The 21,615-nt window shown below is 41.7% G+C and overlaps 3 protein-coding genes and 1 pseudogene across 3 annotated transcripts; 2 read left to right on the top strand and 2 right to left on the bottom strand.

Annotated features, from left to right (window-relative positions):
* The first annotated feature begins 335 nt into the window (after nt 1–335).
* Nucleotides 336–1,037, top strand: LOC147275106 (uncharacterized). The gene is made up of 4 exons (XM_086228386.1): nt 336–420; nt 507–586; nt 705–872; nt 960–1,037. The coding sequence occupies exons 1-4, from the start codon at nt 336–338 to the stop codon at nt 1,035–1,037; spliced, it is 411 nt and encodes a 136-aa protein (XP_086084512.1).
* A 6,630-nt stretch (nt 1,038–7,667) lies between these two features.
* UGT89B1 (UDP-glucosyl transferase 89B1) lies at nt 7,668–9,427 on the bottom strand. Its single transcript, XM_086257049.1, has one exon. The coding sequence runs from the start codon at nt 9,283–9,285 to the stop codon at nt 7,825–7,827; it is 1,461 nt and encodes a 486-aa protein (XP_086113175.1). The 5' UTR covers nt 9,286–9,427; the 3' UTR covers nt 7,668–7,824.
* A 183-nt stretch (nt 9,428–9,610) lies between these two features.
* LOC147275104 (uncharacterized) lies at nt 9,611–12,372 on the top strand. The gene is made up of 3 exons (XM_086257047.1): nt 9,611–10,081; nt 10,198–11,758; nt 11,870–12,372. The coding sequence occupies exons 1-3, from the start codon at nt 9,674–9,676 to the stop codon at nt 12,115–12,117; spliced, it is 2,217 nt and encodes a 738-aa protein (XP_086113173.1). The 5' UTR covers nt 9,611–9,673; the 3' UTR covers nt 12,118–12,372.
* A 1,237-nt stretch (nt 12,373–13,609) lies between these two features.
* Nucleotides 13,610–15,987, bottom strand: LOC147275103 (phosphatidylinositol 4-kinase gamma 7 pseudogene; annotated as a pseudogene).
* Between the last annotated feature and the right edge of the window lie 5,628 nt (nt 15,988–21,615).

Genomic DNA, 21,615 nt, shown 5'->3' with positions numbered 1-21,615 from the left:
GGCGGCAGACAGGCGCTGAACACCGTATATTCCATTTCACGCGATCACAACACTTTTCCTAACACTAATAAATTAATTCATAATTACAATGTAGAAGCCAGAAATTTAAGCCATTTTAATTCAACTTTTCCAATATTCAAGGTAGCTACAAGCGCTAGCTTTGAACACTGCTTTGTAAGTTTTTGTTTTTTTTTTTATCCCTTTCCCCAGATAAGTTTTCCTACCATTGACTTGGGTTTGGACTCTATAAAGACCCCCGGCCTATTCCCTTTCATACGATTCCTCTCTTTTGCTGTTCATCAACTACGTACTTCAACATACACAATAACACAAACATGGCACTGTCTTTAACCTTCAACAATACCTTTCTGCTACTACTTCAAATTGTGCTCATTCTGCTACATGGAGCACACACAAGAGGTACGTACATGCTTTACTTTTCCTTTTCCTTTTGTACTAATGAAATTGTTAGTAATATAATTTTCTTAAAACTTGATCTTTTATAGCTATGGACAAACTACTGAAGGCTGCTGATGAAACTAGTACTCATGTAGTACCAAGAAAAAGCATTATAAATGTTGAAAAGGTACGTACCATATATGCATATATATATGATCGATCCATGATTTCTCTCTCAACATGGTGTGTGCAATTGTGTGTGTCTAATTAATTAGAAATCAAAAATCTTGTACTTTAATCTTCAGGATTTGTATGGTGGTGTTCCTGCTGTGGCTGCACAAGTTGAAAATACAGGAATTGGGGGGAGGAAAGCCATGATGTTTAAAAGGATTTTGGGAGAGGCAAAAGAGGAAGGCTTGAATAATATGAATGGAGGACAATATCCAAAGATCATTAGTACTTCAGCTGCTTCTGCTCATAATTCTGTTGGCAACAGAAATCTGAAAGTAAGATTGAGATCATCAAATGCAGGGCCTCCTCGTGATCACCGTCGCGCGAAGAAGGTCAAAAGAGCTGGTTTTATACCTTTCAATGCTGATTATCATGTCCCAAAACCTCACCCACCTAAGAACAACTGACGGCTAGTAGTGCAATGGAGGCCGCGTGATTTAACTTTACTTAATTTTGGACAGAAATTAAGAAAATTAATTTTGTTAGATTCTTCATTTCTTCTCTTTTAGGTACTGTTTCTTATAGCTTGCTAGCATTTTCTGTCTGTGGTTTTGTAAGCATTTTGACAGAGACAAGTTTGGAGAGTATCATACTGTGTATGTACGGAACTAATAGAGATTCAATATATATGTTGTGAGAACTTTTATTCTGAGGTGCGACTGCTAGATTAAGATTTCATTAATTATTAATTTATTATTTTGTATGGTATGGTAATTAAGAGAATTGCTCTTTAATTACGACTATATATGGGATATTAATTCATTAATCCCCTCTGATGATTACATCTAATTAAAGATGTATAGCAGTGGAACCAAGAAGAGTTTGGGAAAGGGGGTTAAAATGGTTATATTTGAATGTCTGCTGCAGGGAAAGAAAATTTATGCTTCAGGCAACAGTGCGAGACAGCAGTATCCAGCTGCAAATTAATTAAGGACACAAATTAAATATCAGGTTCTCTCCCAATTAATGTGTTTGTTAATTAACTAATTTTCTCTTCAGTCAGATAAATTGAATAATAAATGAGTGCTGCATAGGCTCAAACAATACCTTAATCACAAACAGGAAGAGACAAAAATACTCTTTGGGTTTTTTAATTTGGGGAGGGAAAGCTAGAGTTGGATCCTTGATGGACTTATAGCATGTCTACGTACAGCTGCTTGTTGCAATTGGTAGCAACTAGCAAATTAAATACGAATATATACTGAAGGCCCCAGCAAAAGGCCCCAAGCTAGGCCTTACGAAAATCAGTGACCTCCAGATAGAGGTTCTCATCATTAAACAATCGCAAAGGAGCTTTTGACAAATAGTCTGTGAAAATTATGGTTGAAAGTGATTTCCATAATGTCAAATACAAAGACAGAGTACATCCTTATATACAATAGCAACCCTATTCTTGTTCAACACATCTACTTAGAATAGGAAACGTATTCTCTATATTTTCTATCCCATATACATAAAATCCCTACATTCAAGGGATGCCAATCACTTAGAGTCTTCTTCCTCAATACTCCCCCTCAAGTTGGAGTGGATATTGATGACACCCAACTTGCGTAATAGCATTTTGAACTGTTTCAAAACCAGTGGTTTGGTGAAGAGATCTGCTGGTTGCTCACTGCTTCGAATGTATTGCGTTTTGATTACTCCACGTTGCACCTTCTCTCTTACAACATGACAATCAATTTCGATGTGTTTAGTCCTCTCATGGAAAACCGGATTTGATGAGATATGAATTGCTGCTTTTTTGTCACAAAATAACCTGGTGGGTTTGCTCTGTGGAACATATAGGTCTCGAAGTAAGCTGCGAAGCCAAGTTACTTCACAGCTTGTGGTGGCCATCGATCTGTATTCTGCTTCAGCGCTGGACCTAGACACCGTGCTCTGCTTCTTTGACTTCCACGAAACAAGAGAATTGCCAAAGAAAATGCAATAACCCGTGGTGGATCTTCGAGTATCTTTGCAACGTGCCCAATCAGCGTCACAAAAGGCTTCTAGTTCCAACTGTCCATAGGAAGGCAAGAGAATTCCTTGCCCTGGAGTATGCTTGACATACCGTAACACCTTGTGTGCAGCTTCAAGGTGCGGCTTCCGAGGTTTGTGCATGTACTGACTCAAGACATGCACCGAATATGCAAGGTCGGGCCTGGTTATGGTTAGGTATATAAGCCTACCCACGAGTCTACGGTATTGAGACGCATCAGCAAGCTCAGTTCCTTCTTCATGTGTCAGTTGCAAATTTTGGTCAAAAGGAGCTTTCGAAGTCTTAGCTCCCAAGAAACCAGAGTCTTCTAGGATTTCCAATGCATATTTGCGTTGGCTGAGTACCATCCCTCTGTCCGACCGTGCCACTTCTATGCCAAGGAAGTATCGGAGTTTGCCCAAGTCCTTTAACTTGAAGCACTTTGCAAGAAAATGCTTTATCTTCAACAAGTCCTCTAAATTGTTTCCTGCCACAATCACATCGTCCACATATACTAATAAAACTGTACACCTTCCCTGCTGGTTGCGGACGAATAAAGAGTAGTCTGCCCAAGATTGACGAAAGCTGCCGGTGTGAAGAGCAGCGGAAAGCTTCAAGAACCACTGGCGGGAAGCCTGCTTGAGTCCATACAGCGACTTGTGCAGACGGCAGACATGGTTCTCCCCCTTTCGTCCAAAACCAGGAGGAACTTCCATGTAGACTTCTTCAGAAAGATCACCTTGCAGGAAAGCATTGTTAACGTCTAGTCGATGAACATGCCAATTTTGCATGGCAGCCAAGCTGAGAAGGACCCGGACTGTAGTCAATTTTGCGACGGGTGCAAATGTCTCGTGATAATCAATCCCTTCCACTTGACTATAGCCCTTCGCGACGAGTCTTGCTTTATACCGTTCAACAGTTCCATCAGGGTTGTACTTCACCTTGTATACCCACTTACATCCAATAGCTTTCTTCCTGGGTGGAAGAGGAACTATACTCCAAGTCTTGTTGAGTTGGAGAGCAGCAATCTCATTGTTCATGGCCTCACGCCATTTGGGGTCAGTGGCAGCCTGAGAATAAGTGTGAGGCTCTTTGACAAGGGAAATGTTAGCCACAAAATTTCTATGATCCTGTGAAAGCTGTGCATATGAAAGAACCTGAGCAAGAGAATGATGCGTACCAGAGGAACCTTCGGTGCTCGGAGACGGTGACGATGGGGAGCGGGAAGGAAGCTTGGCCTCAATATGGAAGTTCTGCAACGTAGTGGGTACTGTGGTGGCGCGGCTGGACCGTCGGGGAGGCGGATCAGGAGCGGAAGTAGTTGGTGGTGGCGCAGGAGGATGTGGAGAGATGACTGTTGATGGAGAGATGTCTGGTGATGGGGTGTTGGCAGTGATGGGTGCGTGTGGAGTAGATGAAGAAGGTGTAGAGAGATCGGCTTGCATGTCAGCAGAAAGGAGATGAGTTGGATCAGGAGTGGGCTCAGGAGCATCGTCCGCACAAATAGGAAGATTGTGGGAACTGATGGGCAATGGAAGAGGAGTAAACCGAAGGGGATTCTTATGTGGAACTGATTCGGAAGATAGACTTGGAGTTGGACTAGGAAACTCATGCTCAAAAAATATGACATCCCGAGAAACTAGTGTTTTCTGTTCTTCAATGCAGTAGACTTTGTACCCCTTTTGATTACTAGGATATCCTAGAAAAATACATTCCCTTGACCGAGGGTCAAATTTACTCGATTTGAGTGGATGAAAGGAAACAAAACAGCGACATCCAAAAACTCGCAAATGGGTATAAGTGGGTGCTTAATTTGTGGAAAAGTTTTTCGAATGGAGTTTGTCCTTGTAAAACGGACGATGGGGTACGGTTAATCAAATAGGCAGCAGTGAGTATGGCATCACCCCAAAATTCTTTAGGAAGATTGGATTGGAAGAGGAGTGCTCGAGCTACATTGAGAAGATGACGATGTTTGCGTTCAGCAATACCATTTTGTTGTGGTGTGTTAACACAACTTGTTTGATGCAAAATTCCCTTTGAAGAATAAAAATCAACACATTGAAATTCCGAACCATTATCACTCCTAACAATTTTAACTTTGGTATCAAATTGTGTTTCGACCATGCAAATGAAAGAAATGAGTAACTGCCTAGCTTCTGATTTGTTATGCATAAGGTAAACCCAAGTGCACCTTGTGTGATCATCAATTATAGTGAGAAAATACTTAGCACCAGAAATAGTGGAAACATGGTACCGACCCCAAATATCAACATGAATTAGTTCAAAACAACTATTACTAATAGAAGTACTTAAAGGAAATGGATTGCGAGTTTGTTTGGCTAGAGGACAAATTGAACAACGACTTGAATCACAAGCTTTATTATGCAAGAAGGGAAATTACGAGGAAACTTTGCGAGAGGGATGGCCCAATCTTTCATGCCAAGGTTCTTGTTGTTTGGTGTGGACGACGTTGCATGTTCCTTCCTTAGGCATTGTGAGACAGTAAAGCTCTTCCCGTTCAGCTCCCGTCCCAATCACCGCGCCCGAGCGAAGGTCCTGTACAAAACAAACTCGTCGAATGAATATAGTCACGTAAAAAGAATCCAATACTAGCTTGCTCACAGATATGAGATTCAAGTAAAATAGGGGAACACATAGGACGTTGTGGAGTATGAAGTTGGGTGAAAAACGAACTGTCCCAATATGTGACACGTGCAACCTGGTGTTATTAGGTAGACGCACGCTGCGGTTATGCACCGCTTTAGCATGGGTGAGTAAATCAAAATTGCATACCACATGATCACTGGCACCACTATCCAATATCCATACTACTTGCTTATTATTTTGTGAAACTGCACAAATTGTACCTGACATCTCCTCATAATTTGGAATGTTACCGACAAGATTTGTGGAAGAAGAAGTTGATGAATTCAGCATCTCCAATAGGTGTCTGCCGTCATTGGAATTACCAGCCCCATTCTTGATCTTGTTTAATAGCCCAATCATTTGTTGACACTCCCCTTGTGAAAGAGGAAAATCGGTCATGTCTCCTTCTTTTCCTTCACCAACGAAATTGGCCCTGGACTTGGAGTTCTGTCCTTCTCGCTTCCCATTATTTGGGGTTTCCCCCATCAGCTTCTTTCTCCGCCTTCAAAAATTGTAGGAATGACCAGTTCCTTCACAGAAAGTACACGTTATATGCGCTCTACAGTATTGAGTATCATGGTTGTCCACTTTGCACTTTTCACACCATCTTATTGCCCTTGTGCCTTCTCGAGTGAACCGATTCCCTTCTCCTCCAGAGTCCAGACTTCTTGACTGCAAACGCAGCACTCTCAGTTGCAGCAGTTGACTTGGTACTTGATACCTCCAGTTGCTTCTCATGTCGCAGTGCTAAAGAATATGCCTTGTTTAAATTGGGAAAAGGCTCCATTCCTATGATGTTGCTTCTGGTTTTAGCAAAATTATCATTTAAACCCATTAGAAACTTCAATGTCATCTGGGTGTCTACATAACTCTTCACAGCTTCATTCGCATCACAAGTGCAAGTTGGGAGTTTACAAAGCGCCTCCTTTTTATCCCAGAGGCCTTTAAGCTTCGTAAAGAATGTGGTTACGGAACTCGTTCCCTGTTCACAAGTATATATGGAAGATTCCAGTTCATAAAGAGAGACTGTATTGACTTGAGCAAATCTCTCCTTTAGTTCATCCCAAACAGCTTTGGCAGTCTTGCAGTGAATCACACTTTTTGAAATTTCCTTTGACATCGCAGCTATAAGCCAAGATTTTACCAGTGTGTTGCATCTCTCCCATTGCAGCTGCTTGGGAGGGTTGTGAGTTGGTTTCTCTTGGGATCCATCAATGAACCCCATCTTGTTCTTAATCACGAGAGCCATTTGCATCGAACTCTCCCATGTCACATAGTTATCTCCCTCCAAAATTTCAGCAAGGACAGTCCCTGGCTGATCCGAAGGAAGAATACAGAGTAGGTGATTCGAATTCTCCCAAGGCGTTTTGGACTTTGATCCCTGTGACTCGGATTGAATCACGGCTTTGGATGCATCCTCTTCAGCCATTGGGGTAAGATTTGTGTTTCTCTAGGGTTTTTTTAGAATTCCAGGTCTCAAGAGCGTATTTGCTCTGATACCATGTGAAAATTATGGTTGAAAGTGATTTCCATAATGTCAAATACAAAGACAGAGTACATCCTTATATACAATAGCAACCCTATTCTTGTTCAACACATCTACTTAGAATAGGAAACGTATTCTCTATATTTTCTATCCCATATACATAAAATCCCTACATTCAAGGGATGCCAATCACTTAGAGTCTTCTTCCTCAATACAAACGGAAGTTTGACTGACATGCATGGTTATGTTTTCCATGAAGAAGCAGCTGTTTAATTCACTACCTCTCGTTTCTTTTCTTAATTTGACTAGCTTGTTGCAAGTCAGTAATGAGTCCTTTAATAATGATGGCCCTTTAATCAAATTCTTAAACAATTTTTGATTTATTTAATTTTTTATAAAGATGATTTTTGTATATAAACTTTAAAAATAGACGATTTCAATCATCGAATTACAGTACAAAGTGGATCTCACAAGTCATACCTTATTATGTTTAAGTAATTAAGAAGCAGCTTAATCAGAGATTAAGTGAGGGGAATTGGGCCAATTTGCTATGCTAAATGGTACATTAATTGGGCCTTCAATTCATTGCATAAAGAAAGCCCAGCCGATAATTGGCATTGTGCCATTGTCGCTAGGCAATTTCATTAGGCATAGCCGCATAGGTTACTTCAAATAACCAATAATACAGGTAGATACTTAACATTTGTTTGATAAAAAAAAACACACACGCACATTTGTTTCATTGAACGACCTCTCTCACTTTGCTTGCCCAGCTGTAAATATCTCCATTCACATGGACCACATTGATACCCATTGGGCCTATGTATGTACCTCGAACATGAAAGTGATTGTGACAAATATACGTGACCACACTCATCTCTCTCACGTATCAAACTTGCAAGTTGAAGCTGCACAAATTCACATTCCCTGAAATACTAGTCTAATAACTGATTGAAAAGGTTTTTAATTGCTGATGAAAGAAGGAAAAGCCACCAACATTACTAGTATAATACATTAATACTTGTCCAAAATAATATAAAGAAAAACACCTGTAATATAAAATTACAATAATTCTTATGATTATTGTAATCAATATATTTGTCCTTCAATTTCCATTTTGCATGGATTGGAAATTACTTGTCGGTAGTGCAGCCAGACAATCCACCAAACGATCCAAGTCCTGCACCGAGGTCCCACCATCTCCAATGGCCTCAAGTGCCGCTTTACGCAACTCCACGGCTCGCTCCCTCTCCACCCGGTTCCCACTCACTGAGTCCGCCAGTACTTGCGCCAACTCATCCGAGTCAGGCACGGTTCCCGCACCCTCGCACAACTTCACCGCCACTTTGAGCTGCTCCACCAACAACGTCGCATTACTATACTGGTCAGCCCCCATCGGCCAAGCCACCATCGGCACCCCCGCCACCACCGATTCTAGAACCGAGTTCCACCCGCAGTGAGTCACGAACGCGCCCACGGCTCGGTGTCTCAAAATAAACACCTGCGGGGCCCACCCTTTAATCACCAGACCCCTCCCCGCCACTCGTTCCTCGAACTCGGGTGGGAGCGCCCCATAATCTTCCTCCACGTATCCCTTCGTGGGACCCTTCACCGACCAAACAAAGCGGACCCCACTCTTCTCCAACCCCAACGCCAGCGCCTCCATTTGCTGGTTGGTCAACACCGCTTGACTGCCGAAGCACACGTACACCACTTTGTGATCGTCTGAGTCGTCGAGCCACGACTTTACGTGATCTACGGCGATTGAGCTGGACCCACCTCTTTGAGTTGGCCCGGAAAGGTCATCATCAGGAGGGAGCAATGGTCCAACGGCCCACACACGATCGTGACCCAAGTCCTTTCTCAGATGCTCCAAAGAAACCCGTTCCAACTCAGTGAACGAGTTAACGACGAGTCCCCAACTTGCCCGATTCGCATGGTACCCATCTTTGATGAATTCCGAATCGGGGTCTCCCTCGACATAGGAACGATAGACGGGGGAGAGCTGCCACCAGGGGTATTTTGGAGAATTCGGAACTTCCGGAAACGAAACGACGTGGTTTTGGTCGTTGGGGTCGTCTCGCTTGGGCAGGCGGTGCCAGAGCGAGTGAATGACGGAGAGGCCGAAAGCGCCGGAGGGGGAGAATTGGATTCGGCGAATACCGAGTTGGGAAGCGAGGCGGTGGGTCCAACCCAGGAACATGTCGGAGACGATGGCGACAGGGGGGTTGGGGTGGGAGTGAAACCAGCGGAGCAGAGGGTCGTGGAGTTGACCCAAGGCGCACATAAAGGGTCGGAAGGCGTTGACAGGGAGGTCCTTGACGTTTTCAAAGCCGGCGGGGATGGAGGGGTGGGTGGGGAAAGGGAGGACTAGGGTTTGGATGGTGGGGTGAGAGAGAAGAGGGGTGAGGAAAGGAAGGTTTTTGGGGGTGAGGAGGATGGTGATGGAGAGACCGCGTTTGGCGAGTTGGTGGGTAAGGTCGAGGAGGGGAATCATGTGGCCTTGTGCAGGGTATGGGAACACCAAGATGTGGACTCCTGTGCTGCATGTTGAAGAGGCAGTCATGGTGAACTGATGGATCAACCACTGGGTCGGGTTGGGTTTGCTTTGCTTTGCTTTGATTTTGTGTGTCACAAGGGAAATAAAGGTTCAGGTTAATTAATGGTGGAAGGGAAGCAGACGCTCGTGTAGTCGTGTTATTCGTGATCGTCCACGTCCTTGTCAATTTCGTCATGGTCAATTGGTCATGCTCCTTTCGTATTATTTATTCAATGTTTGTCGGACCTAATTCACTTTTTGACTTTTTATTCATTTTTGCACACCACTTCTATGTTCTATGTGTTGTATATCTAGTAAAAGCTCAGCCCATTTGGAACGTCATGGGCTTAGATTTTAGAATATTTGGGAACAAGCTCAGCCCATTTGATATAATCTCTCTCCCCAAACGGAGTTGATGCAATCTCCTTTTGCAAATTACTCACGTTTGGATTTCGCGCAGAGAGACCACCTCCAGCTACCAATGGCGAGTGACACAGACAACTCGTCCTTTTCCCCAAACAAACGCCTCAAAACCCTAAAATCCAAAATTGAATTCAAAGACCACCCAAATCAACACGAACCTGGAGAAACCGATAATTCAGCTTCTCAGAGCTGTGCAATTTGCTTCTTGGACGATGGCAAAGCAATCAGAGGCAAAATCGATTGCTGCGACCACTACTACTGCTTCTTGTGCATCATGGAGTGGGCTAAGACGGAGTCGCGCTGCCCAATTTGCCGGCGTAGATTTACCACCATTCGTAGACCGCCGAAAGACGGTGTCTTTGCCCGTGAGCGAGTGGTTAAGGTCCCCATTTGCGATCAGGTACTGAGGCTGTGGATATTTTTGTATTAGACTGTCTTTTTTGTTTGGGTTTTCTGTTTGCTGAATTTTGGGCCAAATGTACATTCCTGTCGAATTGGTTGTGTTACAATTTGCAGGTGTACCTTCCTTTTGGTAACACAGCTGGGTTTGTTCATTCTTATGAACAAGTTTTGTGTGATGTGTGCCACTGTACAACAGATGAAAGTCTTTTGTTGCTCTGTGATCTGTGTGACTCAGCAGCTCATACATACTGTGTTGGACTTGGTTTTACTGTACCTGAAGGTGATTGGTTTTGCCTTCACTGCACTGTTTCTAGGGCTGAACATGCCAATGTTCATGCTGCTGACAATGAAAATACAATACCAACAGCTGTGCCATGCGTCTTGGCCTGTAATATTAAACGAGAATCAAATAGCCAAGTGGTTGAGAGACCTAGAACCACTCCAAATCCAAACCACTCTTCAGACTCTCTACCCCCTGTTGTCCCTGACAGGTGTACCAGTGTTGCGGTTGAAGTAGCTAGGCCAGCAAGAACACTACCAAAGGTTGTCAATCAATCAACTGAATCAGTTGCAAGAACATTGGATCGTTGTCGCAATGTGCATAGTCGCATACGAGCACTTCGTGAAAATTGGAATGCCTTACGAAGTGGTTCATTGAGCTTCCCTTCAAGTTCATTAAAGTCTGGCTGCAGTACTGAAAAAAATAACAATGGTGTGGTATGCCATGAAAGATCAGGTCAAACACAATCCTCATCTTCCACAAGTTGTCAGCAACCGGAAAATCGAGATAGTAGTGGCTCGCATGTTATTGACAAGGCGTGGAAAATGTTGGATATTGCAAAGTCAAAACAGCGTTCTCATGGAAAGACCAGCAGTGCGGCTCAGTTCTTGAAACTTCCTTCTAGCAGAACAAGTGCTTCCAAAAAGGCAACCAATGTGAGTTCGAGTTTTGTTATATCAGGTCGAGCACAATCTTCATCTTCCACAGGTTGTCAGAAACCGACAAATCAAGTCAGCTGTGGCTCACATGATATTGACGAGGCATGGAAGATGATGGAGATTGCAAAGTCTAAACAGTATGTTCATAAAAAGACCAGCAGTGCTGTTCAGCACCCGAAACTTCCTTCTAGGAAAGCAAGGTCTTCAGAAGAACCATCTCATGCAAATTCAAGTTTTGATATATTGAAAAGCCAACAACTTGGAGCTTGGGATTTGGGGAGAGCTGGAACAGGGAAGGCCTACAAATGTAATTCTAATGAAAAACATCAATCTGTGGAGTTGGAAAAGGAAAGGCAGTTTCGGGTTACAAGCAAGGATGCTGTAGAGTGTAGTGAAGACCTTTCAACTAGTAATTCAGCTGGATTATTTGAATCTCAATTTTCTAGGAACTTAAATGGGTCAACTTTGTTACAGAAAAATATAAAGCGAGCATCGTCAAATGCTGTTTATGAGAAAAATGGGTCTGCTCCTTCAGTAAAAGAAGGAGCTTCTTCTTCTTTTTATGTCAAACAAGAGCTCAGTTCATCTTCCAGTAAATTAGATGTGCACGAGAGAAATATTGGATGTGATGAGGGCTATGTGGAAAGCAAAGCAAGAAAAGATGATGATGCCAAAAGTGAGATCCAATCTCTTGTCAAGATCAACTTGAAGCTTCTAAGCAAAGACAAACGGTTGGGTATGATACTTGCGTAACTTGTATAATTTTGTTCAAATGGATTTAGACGAAAAATATTTTATAAACTGAAAAGACGTTAATTGCTTTACTTCAAATTTGTTGTTTCTGCAGGAGTTGATGCATTCAAGGAAATTGCAAGGCTTGCCACACATAGCATCTTGGCTGCATGTGGTTTAGAGCATCAGAAGAGTTGCATGTACTCCTTCCCAAGTTTAGTATGCTGCCACGCTGAGCAGATGCAGCTGCCACATAAATCTAATTTGATGCCCAAGTCCTGCCGAGCTTGCTTTTATGGTTTTGTGAAAGATGTAGTCACTTCCATTATGTTTGATTTTGAAGGGTCTGCAAAATCAAGTTGAGGTTTATCAGGGTTTCGACTTCCCCATTCATATTTTGTAGCCAACCTCCAAAAAAGTATTTTTATTTAGTTCTCTGTAGGAGCAGGAATATGGCGTTAATTGACTGACTGAGCAGTGTGTAACTTTTCTTAACCAAAACAAAAAAAAAAACAGTATGTAACAATTTTTTTTTTGGTCAGAAAGTAGTATTTAACTGAGTTGTCCATTATTGTGTTGATAAGCATGAATAAGATGGGTTTTCCTATTTATGGTTGAGGGCTGCTATTTGCACACTTCTAAATTTTTTTTTGCACATCCTTTTTGAAAAAAAAAAATTCAAAAAAGAAGACCATTTGGCCCTCCCCTCACCCACACACCCCCATCCCCATCTCCACTTCATCTCCATCTTTTTTTTTCTTTTTCTTCTTCACCGTCAAAGCCCACCTCCCACCCTTTCTCTTCTTCTTCTTCACCCCACCCCAACCACCTCCCCCCCGAACCCTCCCCTCCTCTCCTCTCCTCTCCGACTCCTCTCTCCTTGCCACCTCCCAATCCCTCCTCCCCCTCCTCCCCCTCCTCCCTGCATGCACCACCTACAAACAACCACCACTTGCAGACAGCCAAAACAGCCACCACCACATTCCTCTTCTCTCTCTCTCTCCCTCTCTCTCTCTCTCCTTCCATCTCTTCTCTCACCCAACCATACAGCCAAAAATATAAAAAATAAAAATAAAAAATTGCAGCGGGTTCGGCACTGGTCCACCGAATCCGCTCCAATTTTTTTTTTTTTTTTAAGTTTTCTTTTCTCCAGCGCCCGATGGTGAGCTAGCTGGAGGAGCAGTTGTGGAGTGGGCAGGAGAGAGGGGGTGGGGGTGGGGGTGGGGGAGGGAGGGAGGTGGTCGGGGTAGGGGGAAGAAAAAGAAGAGAGAGTGGGGGTGGGGAAAGAGAGAGCAAGAGAGAGAAAGGGAGAGAGGAGAGGGGCAGGGAGGGGGTGGGGTGGTCGCTAGTGGTGGTAGACTGCTCGGCGTGGTCGGGGATGGGTGTGTGCTGGAGAGAGGAGAGGTGGGGAGGGAGGTGATCGGGGATGGGTGTGTGTGTGTGTGTGTTTTTTTTTTCTTGTTTAGGAAGAGTGTACAAAAAGAAAAATAGATGGGGTATAAGGTCTTTTTCCCTTGAGTTCTTTTTTTTTTTTTTTCTAAGAAAGGGTGTGCAAATAACAACCCTCATATGATATAGAATGATTCGTTTTTCATTGATTCTCATTTAAATATAACATATTATGGGTTTCACCCCCTTTGAAAGCGATATTTTATTTCTGGATGAAGCAATCTGAAAGTGTAAGCTCAATGGCTAGCACATCTAGATTGATGAGCAGCACAGCAGATAAATAATGGTGACCCGATTGAAATTTCTATCACTAATGGAAAAATCAACTCAAAGAAATGACTCGAAACAATTCCAGCATTTAGATCATGCACTTAATATAGATATAAACGTACATACTCCATTTCTATCTATAATTCCTTTTTTTTGTCCCGATATGTTATTTCTTGCAAGAATTCAAACGTCTAGAATAGTCCACAAAGATAAGATAAAAAGAAAACTAAACATAAAACAGAAAAAAAAAAAATTGATAGTGTAAATCTTTCTTCCTGCACTAAGCTGATCCCGCAGCCTCTAGATTCCAAAAATATCTACATATTCTGCATCATATAATGCTTCTACCAACCATGACATAGTTAGTTCTTCAACACTGCAGAACTTGAAGAATCCCCAAAGGCTCTGCATCAACAAGAAGTCAAATTGTCAGAATCTGCAAGATGTTCCAAGCCTCTGTCTCTGCCCAATGGTTGCAGACCTTCGGTTTCCAAAGGCAGGGTAGAGAAGTTCCCTGAACTTTTCAAGGAACAGAATCCACTCATGCTCATTCATATCAGCAACCTTCACAAAGTTTGGTGAGGTGGGTAAGTGATCATTTGCACTTCTTCTAATTCCAGATATGGTACCCATATGTGGTTGCTGGCTTCTCTCATCCACATCAAATTTATTCAGAGACATGGACAACTTTGAAGCAGTTTTATACCAATTTGGTAGGATAGTGATTCCCTCTGCCCTGACTGGCCTTGTATCCACATCAACTTTATCCTCTTCCAAACTCCCATCAAGCTTAGAGAGTAAGTACTGGCCATTAGCACCTTTGGATCCAAAAGGATTTGAAACCTGGTCGAAGAAGTCACTTGAAATCAACGAGGGAGTGCCAAACTCTACATTCTCACAATCCAAATCAAACAAAAACTCTATGTTTCCTTCTTCTGCCTCAGAGTTTGATATGTTCAAATCTTCTATGATCCTTCTGGCCTCAAGGCATACAACCTCAAGTTCACTTGGCTTCTCCTCCTCTTGGCCTCGGAACTCCCTACTCATCATCTCACCAATCTCAGCAAGGCAGAGTCCAAAAGCAGTTGCTTCCTTGAGGAAAATTGTGCAGAGGACCAGAACTCTAAGGCATGCCTCCCGAATCATGGGCAGCTCCATCTTTAGCATCTCAGAATCACAAATTGGATCAAGATTCTTTATATACTCAAGCTCGTCTTCAGAGAAAGGAATTGATGCCTGAGGCCAATGAATCCACTCTAAATATGGATCTTCCAAGTGCTCCGGCAAGCAAAGGCCATGATCAATTGGAATGAGCTCCACCTGACCAAACCCCCCATCAAGCTTTCTAACCAGAAGGTTCCCTGCGTGCCTGTCAGTGTTAAAGATCCTAATGTCTAAAATGCCTATTCTATGAACCGCTGCTACAGAAAAACTTGAGGTTCCATAGTCACCCGCATCAAAGTCATGAGGGATGAACTGCTGAAGAGATGCAATTTTGCTAACCTTTTTCTTCTTCTGAATCTTGTTTCCATTGACACCATAATTTACATTGAAAATGGAATGTGTAACCTTCACAAGAACAGTTGGTGGCACATTAGCAAAGTGATCAACATCCAAAAGGTACGCAGCAACTTCGCGATATCCTGTTTCCCCAACTCGGACCGAGTGCTTCAGACCTGGCTGCCCAAGAGCTTTGCCTACAAATCCTTTAGGGTTGTTTGGTGCAAATGGCTCCTCATCTGTTGGCTTCACGATGGCAGCACTCTCACCCTTGATGTTCCTAAAGTAATAAGCACCACCTAGCCCGCCATGAACAGGGATTGGATCTACACCCTTCTTGATAGCCACCACAATCTCCTTAACTACTTTGTCAATTCTAGCAAAGTTATTTGAACACCCTAAAATCTCAATAGGACCACTCTGATCCCTCTGCAGAAGATTCTTTCCAGTAGGTGAGAGACAAGGATTTGATGAGCTTCTGTTCATGACATTCTTTGCTAGTAGTAGTGGGGAATGATTGCGGATGGCACTTAGATCATTGTTTAATATACGATCCCCAAATGTCAATGAGCTCTGATCAGTAGGTACGTTGAGGGCAAGCTGCATCCTCCTTTTAACAGTGTGAGCATTGTCACCCCTTTCCAAATCTATTCCCAAGACGCAACCAGTCTCAGTCTGCACAAAGACACGCCTCCTCCGAGCAAGATTTCCTTGTATGCTCTTATGGCAGTCGCCATTGAGCAGCCCACTGAGAAGTGTGACAGCCATCTGGGTCTGAACAGGACTCTCCAACTTTGTAGACATGACATAAAGAGGAAAATGTTACTTTCAACCTGGCGAAAGAGGTAACAACAGGGCGCAAATCGTTCCACTCTCTCAGCAGGTGTCAAAATGGCTGACACCAATTGAATGAGAGAGACAAAAGGCTGCCAAACGGTCATAAACTAAGCTAACAATACTCTAATTGCCCGGAAAATCATTTACAGCGTGAACACAGGCAAGATGAGTAGTGAGGTCACTACATCAGGAAAGCCTTCTGATCCCAAAACCTGCCAAGAAAAGGTGTAAATATGCGTCATTTCATACATAAGAAGAACATCAAATGATCTTACAACTATCTCTAAGGAAACAATATTAACCATAACCCCATCTACTATCAATGACTTGAATGCTCACCAAAGATCACATAGCTGCCGGTAATCAAACCCTTTTAAAAATACATGGTTTTTGGTCTCTCCAAAATGGCCCCAAAATCTTAATTCTTTAAAAGACTGCCATCTTAATCGTAGTTTTAAAAGAACAGGATTCTTCCTCAGAAAAAACTTCGATTACACTACTATTAACTAAAGGTGGCACAATTGAGGCTCCACTTTTAAGCTTGATGCTCCATGTACTAAATTGATTAATAAAAAGATTGTGCAAGAAAAGTAAGACAACAACAGAAAGGACCAATCAATCAAATTTATATCTTGCACTAGATGAATAACCACCATTTCCGCAATCCTCGATCATTTCTTTATTAATACTTGAACCATCTCCAAGACGAGTAAAAACTTTTCGAAACAAATGTCTAAAAGAGAAAACGAAAACGAAGGAAAAAAAACAAAAACAGTTTAAACATCCATTTCAATTTGGTATGACATGCGACAAGAGATTGAAATTGGAAAATGAGAAACCAAAAGAAAGAATTAGCACAAAACGACATGTTGAAACTTTCTAGTGTTGAATTGAAAACTCACCGGGTGTCGTCGAGGCCAAGATCGGCGAGAAAGAGCGAGAAGAGGGGATCGGAGGCGTTGGTTACGAAAGCGGAGCCGGCGGAGAAGATTCGACGGCCATGATCAGGTTCTTCCACTTCCAGTTCCAAAATCCCGTAACACCTCTCTCTCTGTGTTTCCCTCTTCAGTTTGTTACATGTATGTGTGATTCCGACTTATGAATCATCAGGACGAAACGCCATTAATGTGTCTGTTTTTGTTTTCTTTCGAGTTTCGAATCACATCACATGACCTCAGTAATCATGGTTAGAGTATGGCGGTTCCCTTTTTCTAACTTCTTATGTGATATTACAACAAACACCTGCTCTGCACTTTACCGCTTTTGACTCAGATTAAATGACGACCGTAAAACAAGGATATGCTCGTGACCGTTAGATGCTATAATGCGAAATCTGTACGGATATGTCATGACGTGGACAAAGTTTTGCTGGGGTCAAATGGGTGACAGTGTCTTTGTCCACAAATAACACTTGTTGCTTGTTTACCGGACAGCACCAGACAGCAGGACTGCATAGTGTGGGCAGATGGGAATTTCCATTATTAGCCGGCTAAAGGACTAATAAACCACAATTTAATTTTTTAAATTTTAATGGATAATTCCTTAAAATGCCATTGCCCTTGTTTTTTTTTTTTTTTTTTGAATTAGGGGAGGAGAGATGGAACTCGAGTGCAAAGTGGGCAATTCTACAGCCCTTCTAATTGGACTACCCAACAACAACTGCTACTCTTGCTCTTTCAAAGTTAATATTCCAAAAGCAATCCGATAATTTTGTTTCATATATTAGTATTGTTACACACCCACCATGCCAATGCCCTTGCTCTTTCAACTTTTTTTTTCAATATTTATTTTTTATTTTATGTGTCATTATTTTATTAGACATAATAATTTTATTTTTTAAATTTTAATGTCTAATATGTGAATGTTATGTAAGTTGAAAAAAAAAAAAGTTTGGATCTCTAACACTGGTACCCACCATGCCTAAAAAGTATCATTATTAACATTTAGAATCAAAATTTTTGAAAAATAAAAGATCAAAAGAAAATGAGAAGGGTATCCTTTGCCGAATAAAACTTTAATATACTAAGCATGTATATTTATGTTTATGTCTATCTCCATACGTGATATTATAAAATAGCATCTGATTTGATTGATAGCCACGTTAAAAATATATACAATGAGTAATAACTAATAAGTAAGTTTTTATCATGTCCTGTAATTAGGAAAGGTTTTATTGGGCTTTGAGAAACAGTAGGCTCTCATGTATGCCTCGGATATGGACTCAAAACGTTGGCTTTGCAAAACAAAAAAATTAAAGTGGGCTCCCTCATCCCCGTTCCCAACAACAAACCACCAAGTTAGTGACTTGGGGCCACCATTATGAATCTATGATGATATGATTCCAACAAAGTAGATTAGTACAATTGGCATTCTTTGCGCTTAGTCTGGAGTTGGGCTTCTTGCTGCTAGAGGGTCCCAACACAGTGGGCTACTCAATCACAGAAAATTTATCCAGGATCGTTAGGCCCGAGGTTGTTATGCTTGGTTTTTGTTTGTTGGGCTTCGGCCCCCAATAGACTACAAAAACAGAGTACACTAGCATCAATAACAACACAAGCAAGAGAAAAACCAACATTACAAGAATGTATTTCTATTACGCATTAGAGAAATGCTTTTTTCTTTAGTTATAATTATAGTAGTAGCATTTACTCTTACACTCAAAGTCCCGAGTATTAAATATGTGTGCCCATATCATATTGTAGCAACCCCATACAAACTCCAAAGTAGGCATTGAATCAAATTTATATTATGGCATGTGACATCAAATGGAGGAGGTGGTCCTGACCAATAACCCCATAATGTGCTAAAGGGTGCCAAGTGCTGCCCCAAAACCAAAACAAGCGAAAGCCTTGAAAGCTGATCCAATCCAATCCAAATGGAATGGGAACTTATGTTTAGAATCTAGGCTGCTGCCACAATCGATGGAGACACTTGTCCTAACCCAGGCGAGGCCACGTTTCACTTATAAGGACCAGGCAACAAAAAAGTGCACCCGAGAGAAGCACGTGAGTGCGCCACGTCAGTCACCCCTGCTGGACCCCACCTCTCACTTTCACACTTTCAATGACCCATAAACGACAGGTCACTTGGGAAAGGCAAGCACATGCCCCCACTCATTGTTTTGGTTTGCCCCTTTCTCTTTTTCTTCCGGACGGGTAATGTAATATCGCGGGTCCCCCTCCACACGCCCACGTGACCCCGTCACGAGAAAGAGAGAGAGAGAGAGAGAGAGAGAGAGAAATCCCCGCACCGCCTAGCACGTGCTCTCCACGTACTATTACTATAATACCCCTATATAGAGTTATCTCATTAGCCATGCGTGAATTGAGACGCGGCCATGCCATGCCCATACGCATTTTCTCATCTCAAACGGCGACGGCGACATTAACAAACACCAACGGCTTTGAACGGCGTTAAGTCTGAAAGCAACGGAGATAAAGCAGCGAAGGCGTGGAAATGGGGAGGTCCCCACCGCACGCGAGGCGGCAGAGATGAACGGCAAGGGATGGGCGCACGTAAGTGACTGCTTGCTCACGTGCGGTGTTCAACCTATCTATCGTTCTCTCTCTCTCTCTCTCTCTCTCTGAGTGGAAAAGTAGGGTCCCGTCACGTCATTATAGAGCATACGTATGCTTATCACATGGCGCTAAGCTAAGGCTAGTACAGCAGCAGCAGTAGTATATATTTACCACCAACCAAAAACCACTTTTTTAGTGCCCAAAATCCCCAAACCCTACCATGCCTACTTTGCAATTTGCATGACGAACTGTACTCACACCGTCCTCAAATCGGAGAGTGGCGAAACCACTTTAAACGATCCCAAAACCGCCTTCCCAATTTTCTTTATTTTTTTAATAGAAAGAAATAGAGGGAAAACGGGATCGCGTAATGTATTGGTGTTGGAGGGGGAGGAGTGGGACCCGCAAACATCGCACAGTGAGTTGGCCACGTGATTTGGGAGGCTGACGATGTGGTAGGCAGACATTTTCAATCACGTGATGGGGTGCGGATTCCTAGGGCAAACTGACACGCGTCTGTTCCGTAAAAGGCGTCGAGAAAAATAATTAGTGCCCTCCTAAGATTTCTTAATTTAATTAATTTTTAGTTTAACATATTAAACTAATGATATGTCAGTGAGTGAGAAATAGAGAAGGAATGGGAAATCCATTCCTTCTCAAAGACACGCAAAAATGATTTGTTAACTAATCCCAAAACGGGTTCCTTAAGAAGGGAATGTCCATGTGTTACGCCGAAACACTCTGTTACTAAAAACAAAACCCCACGGTCCCCACTCCCCACCCCATTTTTTAAGCCTTTCTCAAATTTAAACATTCATTTACGTGTTTTTTTTTTCATTTTATTTAAAATAAATCCATATTTGGTAAAATGAGGTTTTAATTAGGTATATTACTAATATAACAAATATTGTGAGAACAGAAAAAAATCAATTTGGTTGTACTTATTTCTGATATCTTGGGATAGATTTTAAGATTCAATTCATAGTGATATTGTTTGAAAATGCATGAACTACTCTTTTGGCCCATTTTTCTCTTGTTATTGCTGAATAAAAAAAGTAGAAAAAACAATTATAATATGGGTGCTACATGGTGCATGAACCCAGTGTGCTGTCATGAAGGTATTGGAATCTTTAATCACCTTACTATAAGTTGTTTTTAATCACTTTATTATAAGATGTTTAGTGTAGGTAGGGTTAGAGAGAAGTGGCCACAATAAGCTATTCATATTCTCTCAAGTTACAGCCACTCTAGATTAATATATCAAAGTTTTATATGATTAACATTATTTTATATTTTATATTTTTTTGAGGTTTAGAGGTTTGCTTAACAAGTTTATTTATAGCATAGACGTACATTCTATGACATACAAATAATTTTTTCTTTTGCCGCAAGGCCCGCAACATACAAAGAAATATAACTTGAATTTGTATGGTAAAATTGTTAAATTTAATAGTGATCTGAAGGTTCTATAATGCAGCCACTACATGGTATGCATACGTGTTTTCTCTCTTAAATGTTAACATATTCATTTTCTCACTATCAAAACATATCATCCCACTCATTTAAGAGGTTTAACATGATTATCAAATAAGATCAATATATTAATACAATTATAAAATTATAAGTGTATAATCAATAATTAATTAAGATAATTTAAATTCTTAAAAGTGTTATCTCTAATATTAAATCATGGATCTAAGCCAAATTGCTAGAATATCAATAAATTCTACACCATTAGACATATTTGTATGTAAAAGTCGGAGGCTCGGAGTAACTTAAAAAAAAAAGTAATGGAATTGTGGGACTGGAAAGCAAGGGGTGGCAGAATTTGTTTGGTTGGCTCATCGAAAGCACTAAAGTTGTGTTGATGTCGTTGTATTTTTTGCACGTGAGGTGGGGGGTCAACTCAGGTGGCCCAGGGCATTGGGCTTGCCTCTGTGACGAGTGACGACAAGCATGAAAATGACCGCACATCACTTTTCAGGTCACATCTTCGATCCTCAGCAGTTCAGCCACTGCCCACTTAATTACCATTTTCCTACCGTTCTCTCTTGTTTTTCTTACCTGTACCAAACTTTAGCTACCCACTTGACCTGGCGTCACCGAGCTTTTGGTATGGTCGCCGAGTGTTTAGCATTATTAATTTATTTTTCTCTCGAGCATTTAATCCTGATTTATCAATTTTATGTTAAGTTTTAATTTTGTAATTTTGAACAAAATTTTAAATTTTAAAGTTAAAATTTAACATATTCAACTTTCGCAAATCTCATTTTATGATCTAGAATTA

Source organism: Dryas octopetala, chromosome 9, assembly GCF_963921425.1.
Source record: "Dryas octopetala chromosome 9, drDryOcto1.1, whole genome shotgun sequence".
NCBI classification, from domain to species: Eukaryota; Viridiplantae; Streptophyta; class Magnoliopsida; order Rosales; family Rosaceae; genus Dryas; species Dryas octopetala.
This window is presented reverse-complemented; position numbering and strand designations above follow the sequence as displayed.